The sequence below is a fragment of the Chanos chanos genome, chromosome 8 (assembly GCF_902362185.1).
Source record: "Chanos chanos chromosome 8, fChaCha1.1, whole genome shotgun sequence".
Taxonomy (NCBI): Eukaryota; Metazoa; Chordata; class Actinopteri; order Gonorynchiformes; family Chanidae; genus Chanos; species Chanos chanos.
In genome coordinates, this window is record NC_044502.1 from 32,841,438 (window position 1) to 32,864,641 (window position 23,204).

The 23,204-nt window shown below is 40.2% G+C and overlaps 3 protein-coding genes across 3 annotated transcripts; 1 reads left to right on the forward strand and 2 right to left on the reverse strand.

Moving 5' to 3' along the window:
• Positions 1-1,425: 1,425 nt before the first annotated feature.
• LOC115819188 (ras-related and estrogen-regulated growth inhibitor-like protein) lies at positions 1,426-2,472 on the reverse strand. Its single transcript, XM_030782745.1, has 4 exons — positions 2,352-2,472; positions 2,097-2,150; positions 1,932-2,008; positions 1,426-1,839 (listed from the first exon to the last, which is right to left on the reverse strand). Exons 1-4 carry the CDS (start codon positions 2,470-2,472, stop codon positions 1,426-1,428), a joined length of 666 nt encoding a protein of 221 aa, XP_030638605.1.
• Positions 2,473-8,754: 6,282 nt separating this feature from the next.
• Positions 8,755-15,316, reverse strand: dcst2 (DC-STAMP domain containing 2). The gene is made up of 15 exons (XM_030783116.1): positions 15,058-15,316; positions 14,735-14,905; positions 14,376-14,477; positions 14,075-14,269; positions 13,144-13,209; positions 12,736-12,949; positions 12,285-12,442; positions 11,774-11,938; positions 11,425-11,592; positions 10,964-11,064; positions 10,579-10,709; positions 10,124-10,251; positions 9,705-9,798; positions 9,262-9,421; positions 8,755-8,820 (listed from the first exon to the last, which is right to left on the reverse strand). Exons 1-15 carry the CDS (start codon positions 15,314-15,316, stop codon positions 8,755-8,757), a joined length of 2,178 nt encoding a protein of 725 aa, XP_030638976.1.
• A 341-nt stretch (positions 15,317-15,657) lies between these two features.
• On the forward strand, positions 15,658-22,855 carry dcst1 (DC-STAMP domain containing 1). The gene is made up of 15 exons (XM_030783117.1): positions 15,658-15,805; positions 15,900-15,974; positions 16,060-16,188; positions 16,277-16,416; positions 16,518-16,686; positions 16,860-17,003; positions 17,440-17,561; positions 17,896-18,050; positions 18,228-18,327; positions 18,400-18,495; positions 18,719-18,845; positions 18,973-19,089; positions 19,933-20,075; positions 21,977-22,087; positions 22,616-22,855. Exons 1-15 carry the CDS (start codon positions 15,658-15,660, stop codon positions 22,853-22,855), a joined length of 2,016 nt encoding a protein of 671 aa, XP_030638977.1.
• Positions 22,856-23,204: the final 349 nt, after the last annotated feature.

Consider the following 23,204-nt stretch of genomic DNA (forward strand, 5'->3'; position numbering starts at 1 on the left):
AAAGCATCACTTTAGCTACAAATTATTCAAACATGAATGACTCCATATAGCAATCAGACCATAACAGAGGTTGAACATTCTGCAGTAAAACTCTGAAATGCGTGTGGTTCATGTTATTGTCACACATATGCAGAAATATTGTGTGTATGTACATTACACCTGTCTCTATATATCTGATATCTGATATCTGTTATGTTTGTTTTATGGTGACTGAATTTGAATTGGGAAGGTTTGATGGATTTGAATGTATTTAAATAAAAACTATGTGAAGTGCTTACAATATTAGATATAACAATGTATCAGTTTTAACCTGAGTTGTTGATGAAAGGATGTAAAGTAAGATGACGGATCAGTCAGTATTGTTTCAATTAATGTGTTTTCTCCTAGACAATTAGTGAAATTTAAACTGAAAAGATAATATCTAACAATTGAGAGAATCGTTTCTTTTTTTGTTTCCACTCATCATGTTAAGTTCATAGCAATGTATATTTTCAATATTTCTTTTATTATCTCTTCCTCAGCTGAGGTCAGACCATCTTTTCTTTGATTCACATAACTTGTCAACTGATCGCAATAGCGCAAGTCAGTGTGACATTACATTTTTAATAAATATACGTAACTTTGATTTCAGTTGTGTATGACAAAAAAGTAGATGGACAAAGCCAATATTGTATTCATATCTTAATTTGATCATTAAATTAACAACAACCAAGTGCCTTGAAATATTTATTTCTCAACAAAAGTTACATTTGTACATGCACAGCTCTTTCCAGAGATGTGGAATTATTATACATCACTCTTCTCAACCAACAGCCTTTTTTTTCCTGTCCCAGTCTTATTGTGCTGTTCCTCTGAAACCTGCTCCAGTTATCCTCATGAGCACCACAGACGTTAGAGGGTATTTATCATCTGCAACTGTAACTATACAAATGTAACTATACAAGCAGTGACAAAAAAAAAGTTTTTAAGTATTTTTTACACAGGTCGACTCAACCCCTTCAGTGTACCCCACATCTGGACCCTTAACTGCAGGGTTCCGAAAGGATGACCTGTTTCACCAAAGGACAAAACTCATGTCATATGGCAGCCTCTCAGATCATTGCACACTCACAGTCTGGTGTCTTAATTGGTTTATGAATCTGAAACTGGCTCTCTCTTCCCTCAGAAACATAAATTCATGTCTTGTGCCTTTTAAACATCAACTTCATCACTTTCTCACTACTGCTCAGGTTTCCAAGCAAGTAGCCTAAACAACTCGAGTTTCAACTTACAACTTCCTTGACCATCTCTCATCTTGACATTCAGTGTCCCATAGCCACTATCAGGCCAGACATTCGTCGCTCATGCCTTAACTTAGTCGCTGGACTACCCATACCGATTTTAGAGACTATCTATTTTGTCATCTCCAAAATCAAACTTGTCCATCTACTCCGATCGCTTCTTCCCGAAGACAGCAGACACGCTCCTGACGATGCCTTTGATTCCCGCGACTCCTTTTTTGAGAGCCCGGGACTCCTTGATGAGATCTAAAATTTCGTGAAACACCAACAGCACGCCGTGGTACGTTTCAGCAGCAGATATTTCAAAAAACCCGCAGTCTGCGGAGAGGGCGAAGAGTCGACCTTCCTCACTGGAGACTGCTCTCTGATGTTGTAGGTCTCTTTTGTTTCCAACAATAATTATGGGCGCTGACGCAGAAAGCTTTCTTGTCCGACGGATGAGCTGCACCTGCTGCCGCACCACATCAAAGCTGGATCGGTCACAGATGCTGTACACAAGAATCACACCGTCAGCCCAGTGCAGTTGCTTGTCGCTTATTGATTCCGTTGTTTCGCAACTCTGAAAGAAATCCAAAGATAAGTTAACACACGACGAAAAGAAGAAAAAATCTACATGAAACATGCACTGGCTTACGTAAGGTCGAGTCTTACCTGCGGATACAGCGAGTCCCATATGTTTAAGGAAATTTCTCGTCCATCGATTTTGTCATTGTGATTGTATATTGATTCTGAGAAGAAGAAGGAGCACAGTATTAAGACACTGTCTGGTCCCAGTCCCCATGTGTATAGGTAATGTTTGCTTTTTAGCAGACTCACCTATATCGCCGTATTCACCGATGAATCTTCGTGTGAGAAATCGTACAGTAAGAGCTGAAATTGAAAAAAAAAATCATGAGGGTGCTCGTGTATGATTACTTGAGTGGGAATGACGACAAATGTATCAGATTCACGTCGCAATTTTCAAACTTGCTAATCCATTGACTGATCGGTTTATTGACTGTTTTCGGTTCAGAAACGTTCTGCTGCAGAACAGGCATAAGATAACTGATAGTAAAGCTTAAGTAGACTCACCTGATTTTCCCACATTCTCTGCCCCAAGTAATAGAATATTCGCCTCCACTTTGCCTCCATGCTGACTTCCATCCATTGCTTTGCTGCAGTGGTGGGAATTTGGTTTGACTTGGACAACCATTTGAAAGGAAACAGTACAAACGTTTTGTGTCTGGGTCTTTATGGAGAGCTGAAGAGTGCAACTCGAAGTATTTATCCTCTTGAGGGGCTACTGTGGGTGGGTTTATCGGATCGCGGAGTCGTAGCTTAACCAATCAGAGCATGGACCGTCTGTGCGTAGGCTACTGCCATGTAACGCTCCGAAAAGATCTTGGCTGTGATTCGGGATTCAATAACGACTTTTTTTCACTGTAATTACACCTCTGTCTAATCCCAATTCTTCAAAATACTTTTGTCTGTGAAAAATTTGCATTGCTGTGAAATACGGTAAATTACACAACCTATATACAACCGATAAGTACACTACTAAAGCCAGATGAAAAGAGAACAATAGTCAGACATGTTTACGAAATAGCTGAAGGTGTTAGTAGTTGGAGTTGAGGATAATTGAGCGAACAGTCAAAAGAGAGATTTGTGAGTTTTGTGGTGAATATGTGTGCCATTACGTGTGATAGAAATAGATTATAGATATTTGCAGTTTGACAGGACTAAAATGCCAGTGAACAATGAGAAATTCACAAATTAGTGTTAACATTAACGTCTTTACACGGAGTAAATGTAACGACTGTTTTCAAAAGTGAATCACATCGCATGCTCACCCAGTTCTATATCAACTTGCTGCGTGCTATCGTTAAATTACACGGGCGCGTCTGCCCCCTGCTGGTGTGTTGTTTTGCAATAACCGCATAGTAGCCTATATATTCTGTTCAAAACGGTGTAAGTACAGTCTTTAACTTTTGTCATGTGTACAAAATGAGACGCTTTAATTGCAGATATCAACAATCGTTAGAAATATTAATTTGCCTAGATTTTACAGAATTTCTCGCCCAAAAAATTGATTGTTGGGTCTCCAGATCTCTACATACGTGAGTCCCCGTTGTTCCATTAAACACCAACAGAACTTTGTAAACATATCATGTATAAGGTCATGTTTTACACTATTAAGTAATGCTCATTTAAAATTCATGACATAACCAAAAGTGGAGAAACTGAGGAAAGTTAGATTAAAATGGTTAAAACTAGCATTCAAACATTGTTCAAAAATTAGTCTTTGTTTAGCATACTTCAAAATGATTTCTCATGTCTTTCTCTGCACAATAGTTTTTGGCATGGATCTGCAACTCCTTGTCGGTAACTCCCTCATTCTCTCTCATCCCTTCTTTATCTCTGCAGAATTCTCTACAGTCTCTTTCTCTGCACTGCTTTTCTCTCTATCACCCTTCAGATAAGAAAGGAGGGAGAAATGGAGTCCTCCTTTACCTCTTTTGACGGGATTCAGTGACATCCATCCTCCTCTCCCTGTGAAGGTAATATGAGGACTTAAGTTTATTAAACTGTATTGATGTTTAAAAAAGAGTAGTAAGTATGGCCACACAAAACTTAGTCCCAGTAGTTTTGGGCCGCGTACTGCGTATTATAAATAAAGTCTAATTTATAGACACCTTTGCCAGGCTTGTTGGCAGTGGGAAAGTCAGGGTGTGATAAAGAGCAGCTGGGTTGGGAGAGTTTAGCTGAGACTTGGTGAGATGAGTCTGGAAAGACGTAGTGGGGGCCTAGCTGGTTTAGATGAGTTCAAATGAGACATAGTGGGCTAAAGTAAGAGCAGATGAGTCATGGTGAGGAGCCCCAGGTAAAGGCGTGGGGACGAATGACGATGACAGGAGTCAGACACATCGCAAGCAGTGGAAGAATGAGAGTTTTGAGTTGGAAACTGTCCACTCAGGCTAGACATCAAGTTGGTCTGAATCATAGCATACCTGAGCAAAAGGGACAATTATGATAACAACCTCACAAAGATAAAAAAAAAAACGTCTATGACGGTTTAAAAAAAAAAGCATAAAAATATTAAGTTCTTGATAAACAGTTAATTTATTTGTACTTTTTCAAAAGTTCTTTCTCTCTAAGACCAGTTAATCAAATGTTGATTAACTCATTCTTCAAAGACCTAATGGAAAGATTAAAGACAAGTGGAGGAGGTTTACAGGAACTCAGTCTACAGCAAAACAAGCCACACATAACTCCAAATAACTCCACATAAGTTCAGTTCCCAGGTGGGGCCACTGCCAAACCTCTTTTCAAGAACTCACTCATTCACTTCTGTGAAAAGATAGGCAGCACTTTATAAGCATTAATACCACATTAGTTTAGGAAGTCTTACATAACTTTCAGGCAAAGCAGTCAAAGAAACAGGTGCTACATTCTTTGAGGTTTAGATTTACCTGTGTCCAATTCACCTAGGAACAGGAGTTCCTAGAGTTGAGTGCAGAAGGAGGGGGGAGGGGACTTTATGTTATGTTGTTTGTCAGGTCCCCTTAGGCCTTGAAAGATAAACAAAAACATGCCTGCAGCATTTTTTCAGATTACTAGGCATTATGTAACATATACTTCAGTGTGTAACGTAGTGTTGTACCTGTGTTTAACATGTTGTACATGTGTCTAATGTCTTTAATATTTTTTTTTTACTATATATCAATGGATATATCAATGTTAAATGATACAATTTAACAAAAAGAAACCAGTCGTTATCTATCGTTAATACTTTTATTAATACAGTACAATGAATCCTATCAAAAACAATAATTGCATACAAGATCCATGATTATTTGACCACAGTCAATTATTGTTATTATAATTATTACAATAAAACTGTATTGTATCTTTCACTTAAACGTAATAACAATATGCTCTAGCACCATACTGTGTTGCCATATTCAAGTTACTGTGTGTATTTGTGATAATATTTTCAAGTTACAGTGGATGGAATGGTACAGATGGTTCCAATGAATGAGGAGTTGCTTGAAGATAATATGAGAATGAAAAAGAAATGGGCAGTGAGGGAGGGACAGATAAGACCTGAGAGGCAGTCATGGACCATTTAAGTGATTTGCCGTAGAGAGCGGGAAGTGGGAGTGCCCGACAGCGGCCGTTTGCTCAGGGCTGGGCCAGGCCGGTCACCTGCCCCGGGTCTTAGAGCAGCAGACAGGTACACTTTATTTTCTTCTCTTTACTGAGCAGCCCGTGCTGATTGGTGGCCACATAGTCGACCAGTTTCCAAAAGTCTGTAAACGACACATCTGACTGTCCTTCTGCCACCTCCATCACCTCCAACACTTTGGTAAATCCCTCCTCATCGTCTGTAATCTGTACAAATGTACAGCAAGTTAAGCTTTAATCAAATGATAATCACTGAATGATCATAAAATGTGTTCACAAGCGAGATTTGGCAGATGGCATGAATAGCTCTGGATTTGACAGCATATAACTTAGAGTCTCATTCACACTATTACTCACTCTGTGTTTAGGATGAGATCATCATAATTACATTTATGAGAAGTAACAGCTCACAGCATGTGCAACAGCACCAAAGAGACCACGGTAAGATATTGGTTCGTGTAAAAAGAACATAAAAGCCTACATAATGTTTTACAAATTTGAATGTGGACTGAAATATTAGCATTACAGGTGTCAGCAGGCATTACATATTCCAGACTCAAAAGTTTATATGAATCAGAATTCATACTTGTACTGACTGACGACTTTACATATCAGGACTTACCTTAACCATATTGGGGAGCTCTGTGGAAAGAAGGGTTTTGAACTCCTCTACTTTCAGAGTTGGGCCATTATCAGGAGCAGCCTCATGAAACTGGGAGACCAGCGTATGTATGGCCAGCTCTAGCTCTGTATACTACAGGAGAGAAGGATTTACATTATCAAAAGTTTGTCTTACAACTGTCCTTACAACTGTCATTGTTAGAAGCAAATATTTTTCAAAATATTCAAATATTTTTTCCATCATTTCGTTGAAGAAAGGATGACAGATTCAGACATTTTGACAATATTCAATGGACACACAAAACGTAAGACCCCTCACTCCTGGGGCCGATACAATTTACCTAAACCCAAATTATAAACTCAAAAAGTAAGGATGGCCCAAAAAAAAAAAAAAAAAACCAACGCCTTTAAAAAAATTAAAAAGCTGAAAAATCTCAATGAGGACTAAAAAAAATACTGAGGAGTATTTTGGGTGGTGATTACTATTGCTTTCACGGAAGTCTGTTTACTCAGTTATTTGTAAACTACTTATTCTGTTGCTTTCTGGTTTACAACTAACAGTCTGCATGGAGATACCACGAAAGGATATTTGCTTTCTGGGCGTAGCTGGGACAAAGCAGTTTTGACTATGGGGCGGTCATAGGTGAGTCCACAGGTGAGGTTTGCTGCCGAATGTAGACTGCAAGACACCCGGTAGCTAAAGGATTATGCGGGAATTATATATAAAGCAATATCGAATTCATATTACTATCAAGATCGAAGGAATAAAACAACATATAAGCTCCCTGACTCCCGTGCTAAAAGATCAAATGACGAGCCGACCGCGCCAGAATTGAGAGTGTGCAGTTAACAACTATACAGAAGGAGTTTACCACTCAGTCGCTGACAGCAGCTTCTATGAAACACGTGCAATCCATTTCGTTTTAAATCAGAATGAAGTTTCGTAGATAGCTTAAAAGTTTGTCATTCGGTTGTTGAAACTACCTAACAGACATTTGTAAAGGTAATATAACAGGTTGTCATGTTGCGGGTGAAATTAACAAAATATTGTTTTTTGCTCGCTTATTTGTTCTAGCCAAAGCAGTAGTTCACATATATAAGATATTAAAACAAAAGCTCACCTGTGTCGCCATTCAGTCGGCTGCGCGTCCCAAACTTTGCGGAAACTACTACAAGTGAATCGGTGAAATGGTATTTTACCACTCCTCTGCTGGCTCAGGTCTGCGTGTCCTCCCACTTTACACGTCAGTCTGTCTGAAATGGACGCGACAACTCAAATGATGGATATCACATGCTTCAAGTCATGAAAACCGCATGAAATCTTCGGGATAAATCCTTAATTGAATTTTCAGTTACGGCTGTCGGTAATTTAGGAATGTCTGACCTCCAAGGAGTCACTCATTACTTAATATCACAGACAGTACACAACTTTTCTTTTTCTTTTTTTTATAATGAGGGGTGAACCTTGTGCTGAGGTTGCTCATATCGGGCATTCCAGAGGCACTAGGACATTCTAATGTAGGGGATTAACAAAAGCATAAACCAGCCCGTCCACATTCTGTTTGAAAAAGATAGCGAAGCTACTTCCTATCTCTCATTCTAACAGGTCTTTGGGTCGGACAATGTATGTTAAGGTATGCACAGACAAACATGTTGCACATGTAGCTTTAAAAATACACAGATGTGGGTTGCAGTAATAAGTCCTGAAGTTACTGAATTACATGTACTTAAATCACAACTGGAAGAACTAACAGATTCCACCAAATGTATTTTTCATTTTTACTCAGGTTTATTTGCAAAGAAAGAAAGAATAAAAGAAAGTTTTACTCATTATGACTCATTTTACTGTTTACTATCCTTCACATTATCAAACAGAATGACAGCTTTAATTTTAGGGCAGTAGTAGCACCAGTGGGTCAGAGTGGAAGATGGTGATCTTTTTTTCTAACTGCAGAGCTTGAGCAAGAATGTGCTTGTTGCTTATCTCGAAATGGTGCCAAAATGGATTTTTAGAAAAAGACAAATTCATTTCCGCCACCATTACATACCACTGTGAGTACGGTTATTTACTCAACTGAAGACGGTCCAAATGCCATAAACAGCATGACGCGCAGTGTTAGCATCAGGTAGCCTACGAAGTCTTACCTTATCCTTTCAACTCATCCCACAATAACCCCTCAGCCTTAACATATTTAGAACAGACTCATCTTTGTGGGGCAAAAAGTTTTGTGTGTCCAAATTTAAGCCATTGGTTTGAGTAGGCGTACCTTGTTTACCTAGAGGATTATTTAGAATACTGACACAGAGACAGCTTACTGTTAACTGTGATGAGAGTGCTGGTTTACTTTATTCTAGTGGTCATACTGATGTTAATTTAGTTTTCTGTGACTGATCACACTCCAGTCCTTAAAATGACGCTGAGAAATAAAGGCTGTGAAATGACTAGTTCACCCTTGGTGCTGAGGATATTCATTTAGTAATCAACCTTGACTCGTGTTGATTTTTTGAGCGCTGCTTTTACTTCAAATACAATCTTTGTTTTTTGGGGTTTTTTTTTAACAAACACCACTTGTATTTGAGAAGGGTTTTTGAATACAATAGAGAGGCAATGGGAGTTGGTAAGTGTCTTTTATTCTTTTTTTTTTTTTTTCATCTGTAAAACAAAGGCAAAACAACACTCCTCAAGACCCTAAACCTGGTTAGCTGGCCCTAAAGCAGTGGGATCGTACAGTTCTCTGTCCTGGGAGTGAAATGCCTGTTGGAGAAAGCAGCGGAGTCACTGGTCACTGTCTGACTCCTCCTGATTTACACATCCTGTTCCCATAAGGCCAGTAGGATGTGACCCAATGTTATGACTGTGGCACTCAGAGTTTCCCCATGTTGAGTGGACCTGACAGGTCGTATCTGGTTCACTAAAACAACAAACACGCACACACACACACACACACACATTTCCCCCTATAATAATAATGTAATAACAATAGTACGAAACAGCAAAAGCTGATCAACAGGCTGTTCTGGTCAACTGCTTTTTTGGCAAAACAGAAAAAAACTGATTCAGCAAATGAGTACATGAGGTACAACATAGTAACGGAGGTTGATTTTTCTGGCTTTTTGAGCATTTTGAGGACCAGCATTCAGAATCACACCAGATGCTGATTTCTCTGTTAATGTCATTACTACACTCAGTGCTCACATGCCTCATACTATGAAGGCTACAATGTTGCCCTCCTCGCCCCCTGGTCGCCACGGAGATGCGTCGCTTCATCACCTTCCTCATGTCCCTCCTCTGACTGATGTGTGGTGAGCTCAGTGCAGCCGTCCACAAGATGACTCTCTCATCATCACTGGAATCTCTGGAAATACACAGAAATTTCTTTAGCAAACATTTCTTAATAATATTATCTAAAGGAGATATAAACATATGTGTAGTTATGGATGTGTAAATAAACCATTTGGAAACAAACACATCACAGAGTGGAGACAGCTAAATATACAAGTCAATATTATCAGACACTAAACCGAAGTCTGTGGCTAGCTTGCATTTTGACTTTCTAAATAGTCTTTGTGAGCAGAAGCTGAATATAATTTTCTCATCCAGTAAGACTGTTATTTTTTTTTCTCCCCATTTTGACTCACAGCTCCTCCTCTGAGTCTTCCTGGAATGTCAAGGGCCCCATGCAGATGGCACAGATGTTTTTCATCAGCCTAAAGCACTGACTGCAGTAGACTCCTGAGAGACAAATGAACAGGATTTTATATCCTGTCTGATTCATAATTACTAGTATTTCCTTAATCAACCAAGATATGGTGAGAACTATTTCTGACTCATTTTTAAAGGCAGAGTCATGTTACTTCCCATTGGTAACTGAGCTCTTGGTGCCTGTGTTGAAGGCATAGAGACAGTGCTCTGAACCAGGATCAAGAAATTCTTCTTCACCCTTTACTAATTCAGTTTGGTTGCAGGAGCTCAGATGGGATCCAGACCACCCCGTCAATTAGCGGACTGCATAGAAAACACGTTGACACTAATGATGTCAAACGTTAAATGGTTTGACCTTTGCACTGTGAGGTACTGCAGACGTGCACATTGGGATCATCCTTCCCAGCCATCAACTTTCCACAGGTCATGCAGGAAACATCAAAGACACCCAGAAATCTGGCAATGGCTGGTCCACCAGGAAGGCTGAGAACACAAGACCAGATCAGACCTACAACACAACTGCGTCTCAGATGCTTTAGATGTATGAGATGTTTTCTAGCTCATGCCAGAAGAATGTCATTCAGATCAATAGCCAAGTACTACCAGTCAGATGTGAGCATGTTTACTAACTCATCAGATAATTCTGGTATGCTGATGTTTTCTTACTTAAAATCATCAAGCACGATATGTATGGTGTTCTGTATTTTTCAAGATTTCAAATTTTGTCAGCAGGTCACACTTACTGAAAATAAAGGGGGGGGGGGGGGTGGTATGTGTGTGTTTGTTTGTGCTTTCCCTATTTACACTCACTACAGGGACAGTGTTTGCAGCAAACTCATGTGTTGTCCATCCTCCTTGCCTCTGGCCACAGACCTGAGCAGGGCTTTACCTAAGGACTTGCGCTGGGACAGAATACGCTGGCGCAGTAGTAGAATCCTCTCCTGTTCCATAGTGAAAGAACAAGACACAGGGCTCTCTCCTTTTTTTTTTCTTCCTCGAACTACATGCTTGGAATTCTTGTCATACTCAAAATGCCGTTTAATCCAAAAGCATGGCGGGCAGCGTCTCTCTCATAGTTAAAGACAAACTGGTCAATAGAAAATAAAAATGTGATGCGAAAAAAAAATTGTTGCTAGTGTGCCCTGTTTTCTCGACTCCAAAAGCAATAATATTTAATTGCCTTATTGATGCTTACTCTCTCTCTTTGGGGGTGGTAACTGGCACAAACAAACCGGCGTAAACGCTTGATGTAGCCTCCAGTAATGACCGTAAAGGTAGCCAGGCCATAAAGAAATCCTGGGATGTAGTGTGCCAAGGGACAAAAGTCACTGTTGTGTCCAAATAAAAGTTAACATGAAATTGACACTCCTTTTTATTATGACAACCGTAAAATTAGAGTGAAGTGTCATTGAAAAAGTAAGAACAACATTTGGAGAAACATTAAATCGCACTGCTCTGGAAGGATAGAACAGTAAAAAGATCAATTTCAGCCAATGAATTCAAAACTTTCAAAAAACGTTTGCTGTGAGGAGGCAAACTTCGAAAATGTCAGTTGTTTTCACAATGGCCACAAGATGTCCTCGCAAAACCACAAGGTGTTTAAACAAGCATAGTTTTCTGTGCTCTCAAATAAAATAACTGCATATGAAAGTGTACCTATGACCAGATATCCTGTGTAGTCAGGTTCCAGTGGTTCCATAAGGCACTTTTTGTCAAGAACAGTGATGTTCCCTCTTTGCAAAACATCAAAAGAGGCCACTATGTCCTTGAAGATATCCGAGGCGTAGCCTGATCCATTCACTTGTATCTCAAATATAATGGGAGCTGGGGACAGACACAGAATTCATGAGGCTCTGCTGTAAAGTATTTAAAACACAAAGTAAATTTAAGAGGGTTAAGAGGGTTCAAATGTGTGTGAAGATGAGACCAGCCCCGCCCCCCCCCCCAACACACACGCACACCCACACACACACACACCCTCAGCATACCCACACAGCTGTCTCACCTCTAGCTACAATCTCCCCCTGGGCTTGGTGGTGTACAACATCAAATACCCAGAAGACCATGACATCCAGTGCAATGACAACACAGGCCATAGCCAGGTGCTTGAGGACGGACAGCATGCCAGCAGCAACTGTTCGTCTCTCCTCAGCAGTCAGGTACAAAGACCCTGGAGCAGATAAGCACGAGGAGAGAACTTGATGAACAGATTCTGTGCCATTCAAAGCTTGCGTTCAGTAAAAAATATATACGGTTATGTGTGAGGAAGACATTGACATTACTTGAACGCTGTTTACTCTTGCCCCTCTTGAGTAATTAACATATCTTTTGGTCTTTGAGCTATTTGCTTTAATTATCTTAGGACACTGTCTTGACTGCCTTTCCCTTCACTGAAGTTTCTCCCTCTAACTGTTATGCATTCTAGTCACATGACCTTTTAAGCTCTTTAAGGCCTTTTGACCCTTCTGTCTATCTAACTTGTTCTATAGCCTCACCCATAAAGGCTTGTCACTCACTTGGTCTGATGTAGGTACGCGCCTCTCTCTGGCTGAGTGGTAGCACTGCTGGCTGTCTCTGCCTGGACCATCTGAGGTCCATCTCCACAAACTGGTCAGTTATATAAATGTTGTCAAAGGTGTCACACTGAAGGTAGTTGTTTTTGTACAGAACAGCCCTACTCGAAGTCACACACACACAGTCAAATATGAGCCCAAACATATACGTGTGCTCATACAAGTGCAAACAACACAAAATATTATGCTTATTTGATGGTTTTTCATTGAACATATGCATAACATATACATCTATGCTTTGTTTGAACTCTTTTTAGAACAACTTGTCCATCATGTCATGTGGTCTAATTCATTAAACATGATTTTTAAGTGATCCATTAAGTCAGTTAACGTTGTTACTAAGTATGGACAGGGCGCTCGACAACCATCCGTTTAAATGTGATGAAGGACTTACTGAAGGTACATGAAGAGCAGTAGGACCAGGCTCATATAAGCCAGCAGTCCTGTGAGTCCCTGGAAATAGATCAGATCTTCACTCACTTCCTCCATCATATCCTGAGCCATCTCCTGAATCGATTGGCTGCTGTTGAGCTGCAGGTCATAGTGCGTCGAAGCTGAGATGTTGAACTCGAATTCTTTTTTTATTTGCTCAAATGCTGCTAGAGTTGCTACAGAGTGAAAAAAAACACACATTACGGCTTGAAACAAACTAAAACATGTCCTAAAATGCATTTAGCATTTTCGAAAGTCAAAAGGCATTTCGCCAATCATGTTCACCTAGCCCCACGAGGAATCTACGTAATAAAATAATCAAAATGAATGCAGTTTCTAAAAGAAACATTTCATTTTATATGTTACTCACAATCAGCTATCTTTGCCTTCAAGTGGCTCACAATATAAGTGGGAATGATACAGAAGAACTGTCCAGCTACAGAAAAATGGCAAAATAGGTCACAATGAGTAAATAAACAAAGACATGATATAATATTGCCTTATACTTAATATACATGTTAGTTTTGGTTGTGGACGATTATCTGCTGCGACCTGAGTCAAATATGGACTGTTAAACATCACAAAACATGTCCTTTGAGGTAAGAGTGGAACAAACAAAACTTGACCTAAGACAAGCATTTTGGGCTTATTTATGATGATGAAGTAATGACGAACTAGAGTACTGAATAAAAACAAAGAGACATACCTTAAAGTAGTTTTTTTTTAAAAACTGTGTAACTGGTTCAGATTGTATATCACTATCTCTTATTCTCCCCTAGTCTCTGTATTATGCGCTAATGTTTGGATCTACAATTCCAGTTGACAATTCCAGGCAGGCAGGACTGAGCCTGAAGCGGATATCAAACAATAATTCATTTGAGAAGAAAACATGGAGCAAAAGAGGGAAGTGAGTAACTCATAGGCACCCAGCACAGGAATGTCAGAGGAAACACCAGCCCTGTGTGCTGTTTCAGGTGACCACTAAAGCAGTTTTCAACACGGAATACTGCCAGTCTTCTTTTACCTTCAGCATTAGTAGTCAAGTAGTCACTGCAGAACCTCAAATGACAGTCACGTATACCACCACCACCAAAAACAAATTAGATTATTACTCTAACATTACTGAATATAATGATGAGGATGCTACAGTAAAAGAGAGATATTGTCAAAGAACACATCTGAAACATATAGACTATATGAGATACTCATGTTTGACTATGTCATTCCCTCAAAGTGTGCAGAAACTGTGTCAATTCAAAGATACTACATAAATAAGCTTTTGAAGCCCATGGGAAACTGACCACGGGCGAGGCCACAAAGAGGCCTGAAGCCCTCCACGATGTTGCAGAGGAAAGAGAAGATGGAGAGCTGCTCCATGCAGTCCTTGTGGGCTTCGTCAAAGAGCTTGTGGCACTTCTTCTGAGGTGTTCCCAGCTTCTCGTTGCACACCTCACCGATAGTGACCAGAAAATGGAGTACGTTCCTGAGTGTGCGAGCTAAAGAAGTGGTCACATCAGGAAACTCTAAAATTGTTCTACTATGCACAAAAATCAAATGATGCTAGTAGCGACAGAAACTATTAACCTTGTTCCTCTCACTCACCAACATGTCGAACGGATTCGGACAAGGCGTCGAAAAGCTTCTTCACCCTCCCTGTCATAGAGTAGACATTCCTGGTAACGGCTTTGATCTTCTTCAGCACGGCTGTATATGTGAACCAGTGAGAATAGAGTTATGCAGAGGGAAGCCTAATAGAATCAGTCAGTGTTTGCTGCCTGTCATTAAACATCACAGGTATATTATATTGAGCATCTTGTACACCTTGAAGATGAGATTTAGTTATTCACCAGAAATGCACGTAAAACGCTTTTTTCAACCTAATGAATTCTACCCCTGTGAGATGTAAAAACTTTTGCTGAAGTTCTTGTCTGACGTGTTCCTATCAGTATTAAAAGACTTACGCAGCAAAGGTGCGGCAGCCCGGCGCATCAGCTGCTGTGTCTGATTCATCACTAGTTCGGTTCCACACACAACGCTGTCCGCGGCACGGTCGAAGTTCTCCAATGTGTTGCCCATTGGGCCTTTCATGACGGCGGTGAAGGCGAGGAAGAGGAGGAACCTCTTACCATGCACTGACAGGCGATGACACACATGAACAGTGGAGATCGTCTTGAATTTACGATATTTAAAGTTGGAATAGGGCACATGGTCTGAGTTTAACAGCTTTGACTACACCATATAGATTTAATGTTCTGATCTGAGTTAACATACATTTAGAACTTACTTGAGCACAGCATCGGTAGCATGAGCATAACATTTGCGCGGACACGAGAGGAGAAGGCCATACCGAACGAGATGAAAACCGCTATGGTTACTGTACTGATTAAGCAGTACCAGAGATCATGTTTCTGCACAAGAAGAGCGGTCATGCCATAAACGAAAGCGAGAAATAGGCCGAGAAAGAACCCTGTGGCGTTGTCTTTCGCTTGGTGCACGGCAGAGCTGCGTAACAGACGGGTAACTCTTTGTCGAAAGCGTTTCATGACTGATGCTTCAGGCCTTGAAGTCCTATATCTGGGACAAATTAAAAGGAAATAGACAAAATAAGACTTCTGAATTTTGATGAAACATCAGTGCGATGACCCCGTCAGAGAAGGTCCAAGATAGTTGTCCTTTGGAATAGAATGGTTCGAGTACGTTCTAAGAAGCCACAATGTTATGACATCACGTCATGTCTGTTGATTTGAGAAACTATAAACATCGCACCACCTATGGATAATACCAGGGAGATCAAAATAACTAAAACACCTCACACAAGTAAGTAGACCTATTTCCTAGTGAAATCACTCATTTATCATAACTGGTTGCTCACCACTGAAAATTAATGGGGTTTTACCTATGCGTAGCTCTGGAGCAGGTCAGTGGACTTGTCCTTCCCACTCTGGCTCACAGGTTCCTGTTCAGTCAGCCATCAGAGTTTTCAGTGGCCCGGGTATTCCTTGGAGCTGCATTTGGGGCTGTCAGTGGTGCAGGTTTGACCGAGCTTTGCAGATAGAATTTTTACGATTTCATGTAAAGGAGTTGAAGTGTTGTCATTGTGAAAAAGGATAACGTTGCTTCTCTCAGGGTTATTCCTTGGACTCATGCACAACATCTCAATGACCATCACACACAGACTAATTGCCGGATGTGTTTTTGTAGGTAAGTAGTCTTCATTAATTATTATTATTATTAGATGAAGACTGCCACAAAAAGGTAAAACCAAAAAAATGCTGATGGTTTTCAGGTATATGTATCCTCGGTGGTATGTTCTCCTCATATTTCCGGTGCTCGGTTCTTTTGATGTTTCCCAGCATGCTTGGCTCCCGTGGGCGGGCCTACCTGATGCTTTTAGTTCTTAATGGTCTTTACCAAGGTACACCTTAAGTGTTATATCATACACATTCGTAAGACTCAGTAAACCATATTTAGCTCAGACTCACACAGTTTTTACTCTCTATCAGGTCCAATATTCAATATCCACCGCAATGTTCAAAATGTGGCTTTTTCTATGGGTTGCAACATCGACTTGCAGATAGAACACAGTAAGATCATGTGGAGGATGGTAACAGAACCTATGTTACAGGTCATGCAAGACATTGTGGTAAGTCAAAAAAAAAAAAAGAAGAAGAAGAAGAATGAAAGATAGCGTGGTGATGATGTGATCTTTAATCATTGCTGTGGGGGTGTCCTCCTCTTGATAAGCATGACAATAAAGAGTTCCAGCATGAAGCCAGGAATGTGAGCACACAATTCAACCGGATCAGAGATGAGGTGATGGGCCAGTATGGATATGATGCTCTCCAGCACTCCACCTCCTCAGGAAATTCCACCCAAGATATGTTTTCAGCCAAGACTATGATGCGATGTGATTGTGAGTCACATACTTTTTCCCCCAAAGCTCGGACATATGCTTAGAGTTCCAGTTCAGTAGTAACAACCAACAACACCATTTCAGTTAATGCAGATAATACGTATGATATGGGCTTTTGTGAAGGATCAACATGATAATCACTTGATAAGATAGTTTAATGGTCCACTTGACAGATGTGGTGGAGCAGGGCATAGGCCGTTGTCGAGAATGGTTCAGCAGTAAGTGGCAGGAGTGCATGGATGCCATCAAAGCCCCTGTGATCAACCACTTGCTTTGTGTGCCTATGAAATTTGACTTCCTGTGCAATGTGATGAGAGGTAGGCACAAAGGCCAGTAGGTATGTCACAGTATTCCAAATGCTGGGGTGGTCAGTCCCCCTCCTCAAGAGACAAATTTGAGGAGGATTTTGTTCTGACTCTAATGTAACACTAAATATAACATACAGTGGCTTCTTGGGGCCTTGATTGGGTGGATGAAGTATGTTTGTGTAAATATGGAGCAAAAGCCTGTGGTTCTCCATTAGAGGGATTGCATTTCACGTGTCTATCTTATTGTCGACGTAGATGTCATTCATTTACTATCATATTGTCAGATTAATATCCTCTATGGCACCTTAAAGGTCGTGATGTTTTAACTACCACTGTAACAATATGAGTTAAATTACATTGCTGATGAAATGACAATCAGAGCGTCTTAATATGAGGACAATCAGAGGTGTGACCTCCAATTCACTAAGAGTTGTTTTCCATTCAGTTATGACACCATGGTGCAGAGAACACATTCCAGTGGAAGGAAACTTTGGGCAAACCTTCGACAGGCTCAATTTGTCTATTAGTAGACTGGCTGAGGAGTTCACTGCCAAAGTTGTGGTTCAGGTGGTTCTCACACTCAGTCCGCACACCTGCCAGGCAGCGGTCTCCCTGCTGTTTTTACTGTGACTCACAGCTGACTTTGGCTCCTAATGAAGAAACTCAAATATGCCATTAAACTATCTACCGTTTGTTAAGTCCTCAAATCTCACCTTTATAGTGATGCACACATGCTCATACCTTTTACATCAGTAAAGTAAGAGCTCAGTCAGTCAGTCATCTAATTTAACATCATCTCTTTTCAATGTGTTTCACAACATAGACAGGGAGGTTTCAGACATGATTCAGAAATTAGGATATGTAATCTTCGGATGTGTGTTCTGTGGTATTTTGCCTTTAGAAATTGGAACAGCAAGCTGTTTTAGGAGTGACAGTCCTTAAGGAATTCACAAAGGAACTGAGAAAAGCTTTTGAAGAAAAGATGATTGTTTTCGAACAAATAGCAGAAGTTGTTCAGATCCTTCTCTCATTTACTTTCATCACCATCTTCACCTCGTAAGTTGAAATATGTTGTTTCATCCTGAGCTAAGAGATAAGAGATAGATTGACTGTGAAAGAAGATATTTGTACCATGTGTGGGTTTTATGTTTGACCATCTTATTAGTTATGTGATACTAGTTTATTAATATGCCTCCTGTAACTCTTCTATGATTTCACTTTTTTTTTCTGAAGAGCATTTGGGTATGCAAGACACTACTGCCGTCATATTCGCTTTGACAACGTGTACATTACGACTTACTTCAAGCAGATTGATGAACGAAGGAGAAGAGCGGTAAGAGGAATGTCTCATAAAATAATATGCCGTTCTTGAGTTCAGCATGTAAATGTGTCCAAATTGTTTCAGGGCAAAAGGTATTTATTACCTCTGAAGAAAGTTGAACAAAGCGGCTTCATCAACCCTTGGAGTTTGTCCATCCATCCCAGTGAACTTAAACTTGTGGTATCATGATGTTTTTTTGTTTTTTTTTGATTATGGAAATCTCAGTATTAGAGTTTAAATCTTGACTTCCATGACTGCTTAGTTTTGCCTTCTCTGTGTAGACTGCAGCAAAAGATTTCTTTCTCGTGTGAGTGAGCTAGTATACAGCCTGCTGAAAGCAAAGTAGTCGACCTGTATAAAAAATATATGTGAAGAGCACTTATGTGGAGTGTGTTATGTCCAGGCTCTGGGTCTAATACAGGTCCTCTTGCTGACTCTGTTTGTGTGCATTCTTCTCACCGTTGATGGGATCCTTTATCACATCTTCGATATCATCCGGAGACACACTTTCACACAGTTCTCTGTTACCAGTAAGGCTGCAAAGACATAGACACACAGTCATCTGAATAGCTGAAAAACTGAATGTATTCACATATACTGTCGCTATCAAGGTATATATGTCTGTCCACTCACACTAATAGATGAGTTTTTTACTAGGCAGTCATCATGTGGATATTGACATCACTGGAGAGTCCATGTTGGCTAAACTGCTGAGGAAAACCATTGGTGCTTTCAATACCTCCTCAAACTTAGACATACAGACCAGTAATCAGCGTAAGTGGACCACTGACCTCACACAGATCGACTTAGAACTTAGAAATTCAGGTTCAGAGCTGCTTTGTTACACACCGCAGATTGTTAAACGCTTGATGTTTGACATGTTTGATGTGGTTGGAAAAGAGCTTCACTGCACAGGACACCTGGAGATTTATTGACGATTTGTTACATTATAAGCTAAAAATGATGTTGTGAGGTCATCACTCAGTTCTGAATGAAAATATTTCACAAAATCTGTACTATTACAGAGCATGAGATCTGCTCACAGATCAGTTTGTTCACTCTTTGTCTTCACAAAGTTCTTCACAAAGCTCTGTGAAACCCAAACCCCCCGTGCCTGGCTGAAGTTCATATGTTCCAGCCATTGATTCATTCATGCCAAGCTCTTCATGTAGCCAACTGACATCTGTTGTCTGGCTGTGCCGCTAGGCTAATAAGAGATTGTTAATGGGCCTTTTAAAACCTGGAGAGCTGCCTGGGTTTCATCCAAGTAGGTCTCATTTGACTGGCACTGACATGGCTACTCATGTCTGAGCTCAGGCTGACTGCTGTCTGGAGTGCTGTTTATAATTCCACTGTAACAAAGACACACATACTAATCTGGGTCTGCTCCTTTTTGCCACTTCTTTTTAAACAACACCCATCATAGCTTTCTCTGTAACTACCTAACAGAACAACGAGCCTTGTTTAGAATGACTAATCAGGAAAAATCCGTGTCTGAGACCTGTAAGCAATCAAAACCTCCAAGATATCAAATTGTCATAAGAGAGAATCACAGTCTAACAGCTTAATATTGTTCATTGGATTTTATGATTAAATGTGTTGTTGACCTCCGGGCAGATTGTTTACCCCAGCCGCGTGCCTTGGCCCCAGAGGACTACCTGTGGACCTTTCTGCCCCTGTTCATGATGGCTCTCATGTGCTGCCTGCAAGCCTACAGCAACCGCCTACGCAGGGTCATCGCCGCCTTCTATTTCCCCAAGGCAAGATTCAGCATGCCACACATCCTCCACACTCATCTAACAGTGCCAACTGCAAAAAAAATAAAGTCATATTCACACAGTTTGTACGGTATAAATGGGATAACAGCATTTGCAGGTTTTCATCAGAAGAGTTGTATGTTAGTAATTTACTCACCCAAGCCTTCTAAGGTCTAAATTGAATGTGAATTGAGAATAGTGTTGTATAGCTGAAAGTGACAGAGTCTAGGTGCTGACTAGGTGAGTAGGTTTATAACCCTAAACAGGATCTTTCTCCTCAGCTGAGCAGCTCTCATGAATGAATCAATATGTGGTGCATTTGGCCGCTGTCCATGACAGTCACGTTTATCATGTTATGTAACTGAGCAGAAGCTGAATTAATGTCTGGAGTGATTATGTTTAGACTGTATCACATATGCACATGGTTAATTCCTTAATCTCCAATCTCTAAATCTTATTACAAACTGCACAATCTCGCCTCCCAATCTCATACAGTCACGCCTTAAAAATGTAAGGTAAGGAAAATATGGAGCAATGAACTGCTGTCCAAGTTCTTGTTCCTGCTAGTATTACTTTTTTTTCCAGACACAAGCTCTTGCCTATCCAGATAAAAATTTTAAGACAGAGATGAAACTATAGCAAGAAATATCTGGCTATACGGTACAGTTAGCTGATGGATGCTGTGGTTTGTCTCATTGCACAACATCTTGCTGTTCTTAACTGTGTATGATTTGTATTTTGTGTTTTTAGTCCCTGAAAACCAGTAGCTCTTATGCAGTATGCTGTGCTCTCTGAAGAACATGTTGGCATCTCTCCCAGTCAGTTAATGTTTATTCAACCAGACTTTCCAGCAGAAGGATATTTATTATTGTGCAGCCTTTCTAGGACTGACACAGGACGATTTGAACAAATATGAAACGTCTTTTATATCTATCATGATCAAAACAAACTAATGGTATAACGACATCCTGGAAGACTTTCCCTCATATTGCTCCTATTTACTGTAGCTTTAATATGACAAATAATATTTTGGATTCCATTTTTTTCCTAACAGATCCTTGTTCCGATATATTGTGGAAGTCTGAGCAAATGCTGTGCAGATTTTAAGGGCTAAAAGGAAATTAAGAACATCAGTGTTTAAGAAATTGTTTATTATCTTAGTAAAAAAAAAAAAAAAAGCACTTTAGCAGCCTTGTTTTAAACATTCAAGTTAGGTTACAATTCTGATGCTCTCACTTAAAAATTGAGAACCACGAGGGAGCGAGCATTCAACTACAAAAGCAGGATCATGGCTTTTCTTTTTGGAAATAGGTATTTAACCATACCTCTGAGCAAATATAAGTTATTATTTAACCAATACGTAAATAAAGGCATGGCTATAGCTGGTTGTAGCCCTCATGTGGTACTTTTGACTGTGTTGAAAAGGGTGAGACAGCATGTGTGTAGCATGAACGCCGTTCTTTTCTCCAATCCGATAAGAAATGCATTTTTGCCCGAGTGCGCTGAAAGGAGTGCTGAGCTCAGAGGGTTTAGTATAATAGCATTAGACACAGTCAACTGGGAAGGCCTGGTCTGTGGTGAGGTGAATTAGGCTCCTTTGGTGAGTTCCTTAACCCTGAATCATCTGAAGAATGGTTACTATTTTCATTCCATTTATTAGAGTCTCACAAAGTAAGAAAATGAGGAAATGAGGGGGGGGGGGGTGAGGAAATGGTGTAACATTTTACATTTTCAAACACATAGTTTGCAAATATTTCATTTAACTACTGCTTAATTTTTAAATATTTTATCCATGGTCAGAGCAGCTGTTTCTTACGATGTGTCAAATTCAGACATTAAGTCATTCTCGTCCTTTTTTTGTTTTCTTTATTTCCAACATCCTGGTGAACTCTGCATTTGTACAGCGAGAGAAGAGAAGAACTTTGTTCCTCTACAACTTACAAATCCAGAGACGCATCTCTTATGTCAAAAGACTACGTAAGCAGCTTTTGAGACATGGAAAGCAACCAAAAACAGTAAGTATGCTTTCTTAAATCATCAAAAGAGACCCCAAAACTAAGACCCACAGGGGAATATAGTTAATACAGTGGTATAATGCTAATATTTCCTAATGGAAATGTCAGGAGCAGCTGCTGGAAAGCTGTCTGATGTCTGAAGCCAAGTCATTATCGAATGAGGTATTCTGTGATCACACAACATAGAGAGTTAGATGTTCGATTTGCCCTGGGCCAGTCAGTATCTGTGATGCATACCTCAGGAGCTCCCTGGGAAACCTTGGTTTGTTTAAGAATATTCTTGAAGACATTCAGCGGCATGACAAAATGAGAATCAATGGGGTAGAATTTGGAAATCTTGTGGGTGTACTCTGGGAGATTATTTACATGTGACCAAAAAAATAGACATTTTAAGAAACTTCTGTGTGCCTGTTCTTTTTCTTTCTTTCTTTCTTTCTTTCTTTCTTTCTTTCTTTCTTTCTTTCTTTCTTTCTTTCTCTCTTTCTTCCTTTCTTTCTTTGACTCCCTCTCTCTCTCTCTCTGTCTCAGGTGTTCACAGGGATAATAGCTGTGTTGGACAGGCTGGGCTGGAGGCTGCGGTGGTGCTGTGTATGTGGAGAGCGTCAGAGAGGAGCCCAGGCTGTGGAGTGCACTGTCCCAGGCTGTGGAACAGTCTACTGTGCTCAGTGCTGGAGAGATCTGGGTACATTCTGTCTGTTCTGTGCTACCCTCAGACGAACTGAAGCGAGAGACAGTGGCACTGATTCGGATGTTTACTACGATGATTAAATCATCTAAGCACTTAGTGTCTCAAGGAAGATTACCACACATGACACACCACATGTATATGTACACACACACACACACACACACACACTCACACTCACGTACACATGCACTCACGTACACTCACGCAAGTGTACACATAACACACACTCACACAATTTTATGTTTCATTTGTGATTTTTCATTAATAAGCATGCACAACATATAATATTTCTCTTTACTTTTAGCCCTTTTGAGAACCACACACATGGGCTAACCTCTTCTATGTGATGCCATGAATTCCTGTGAGAATCATACCCTACCTGTAGAATTTTCTCATACACATATGACCATATTTGTAACATGCCTCAGA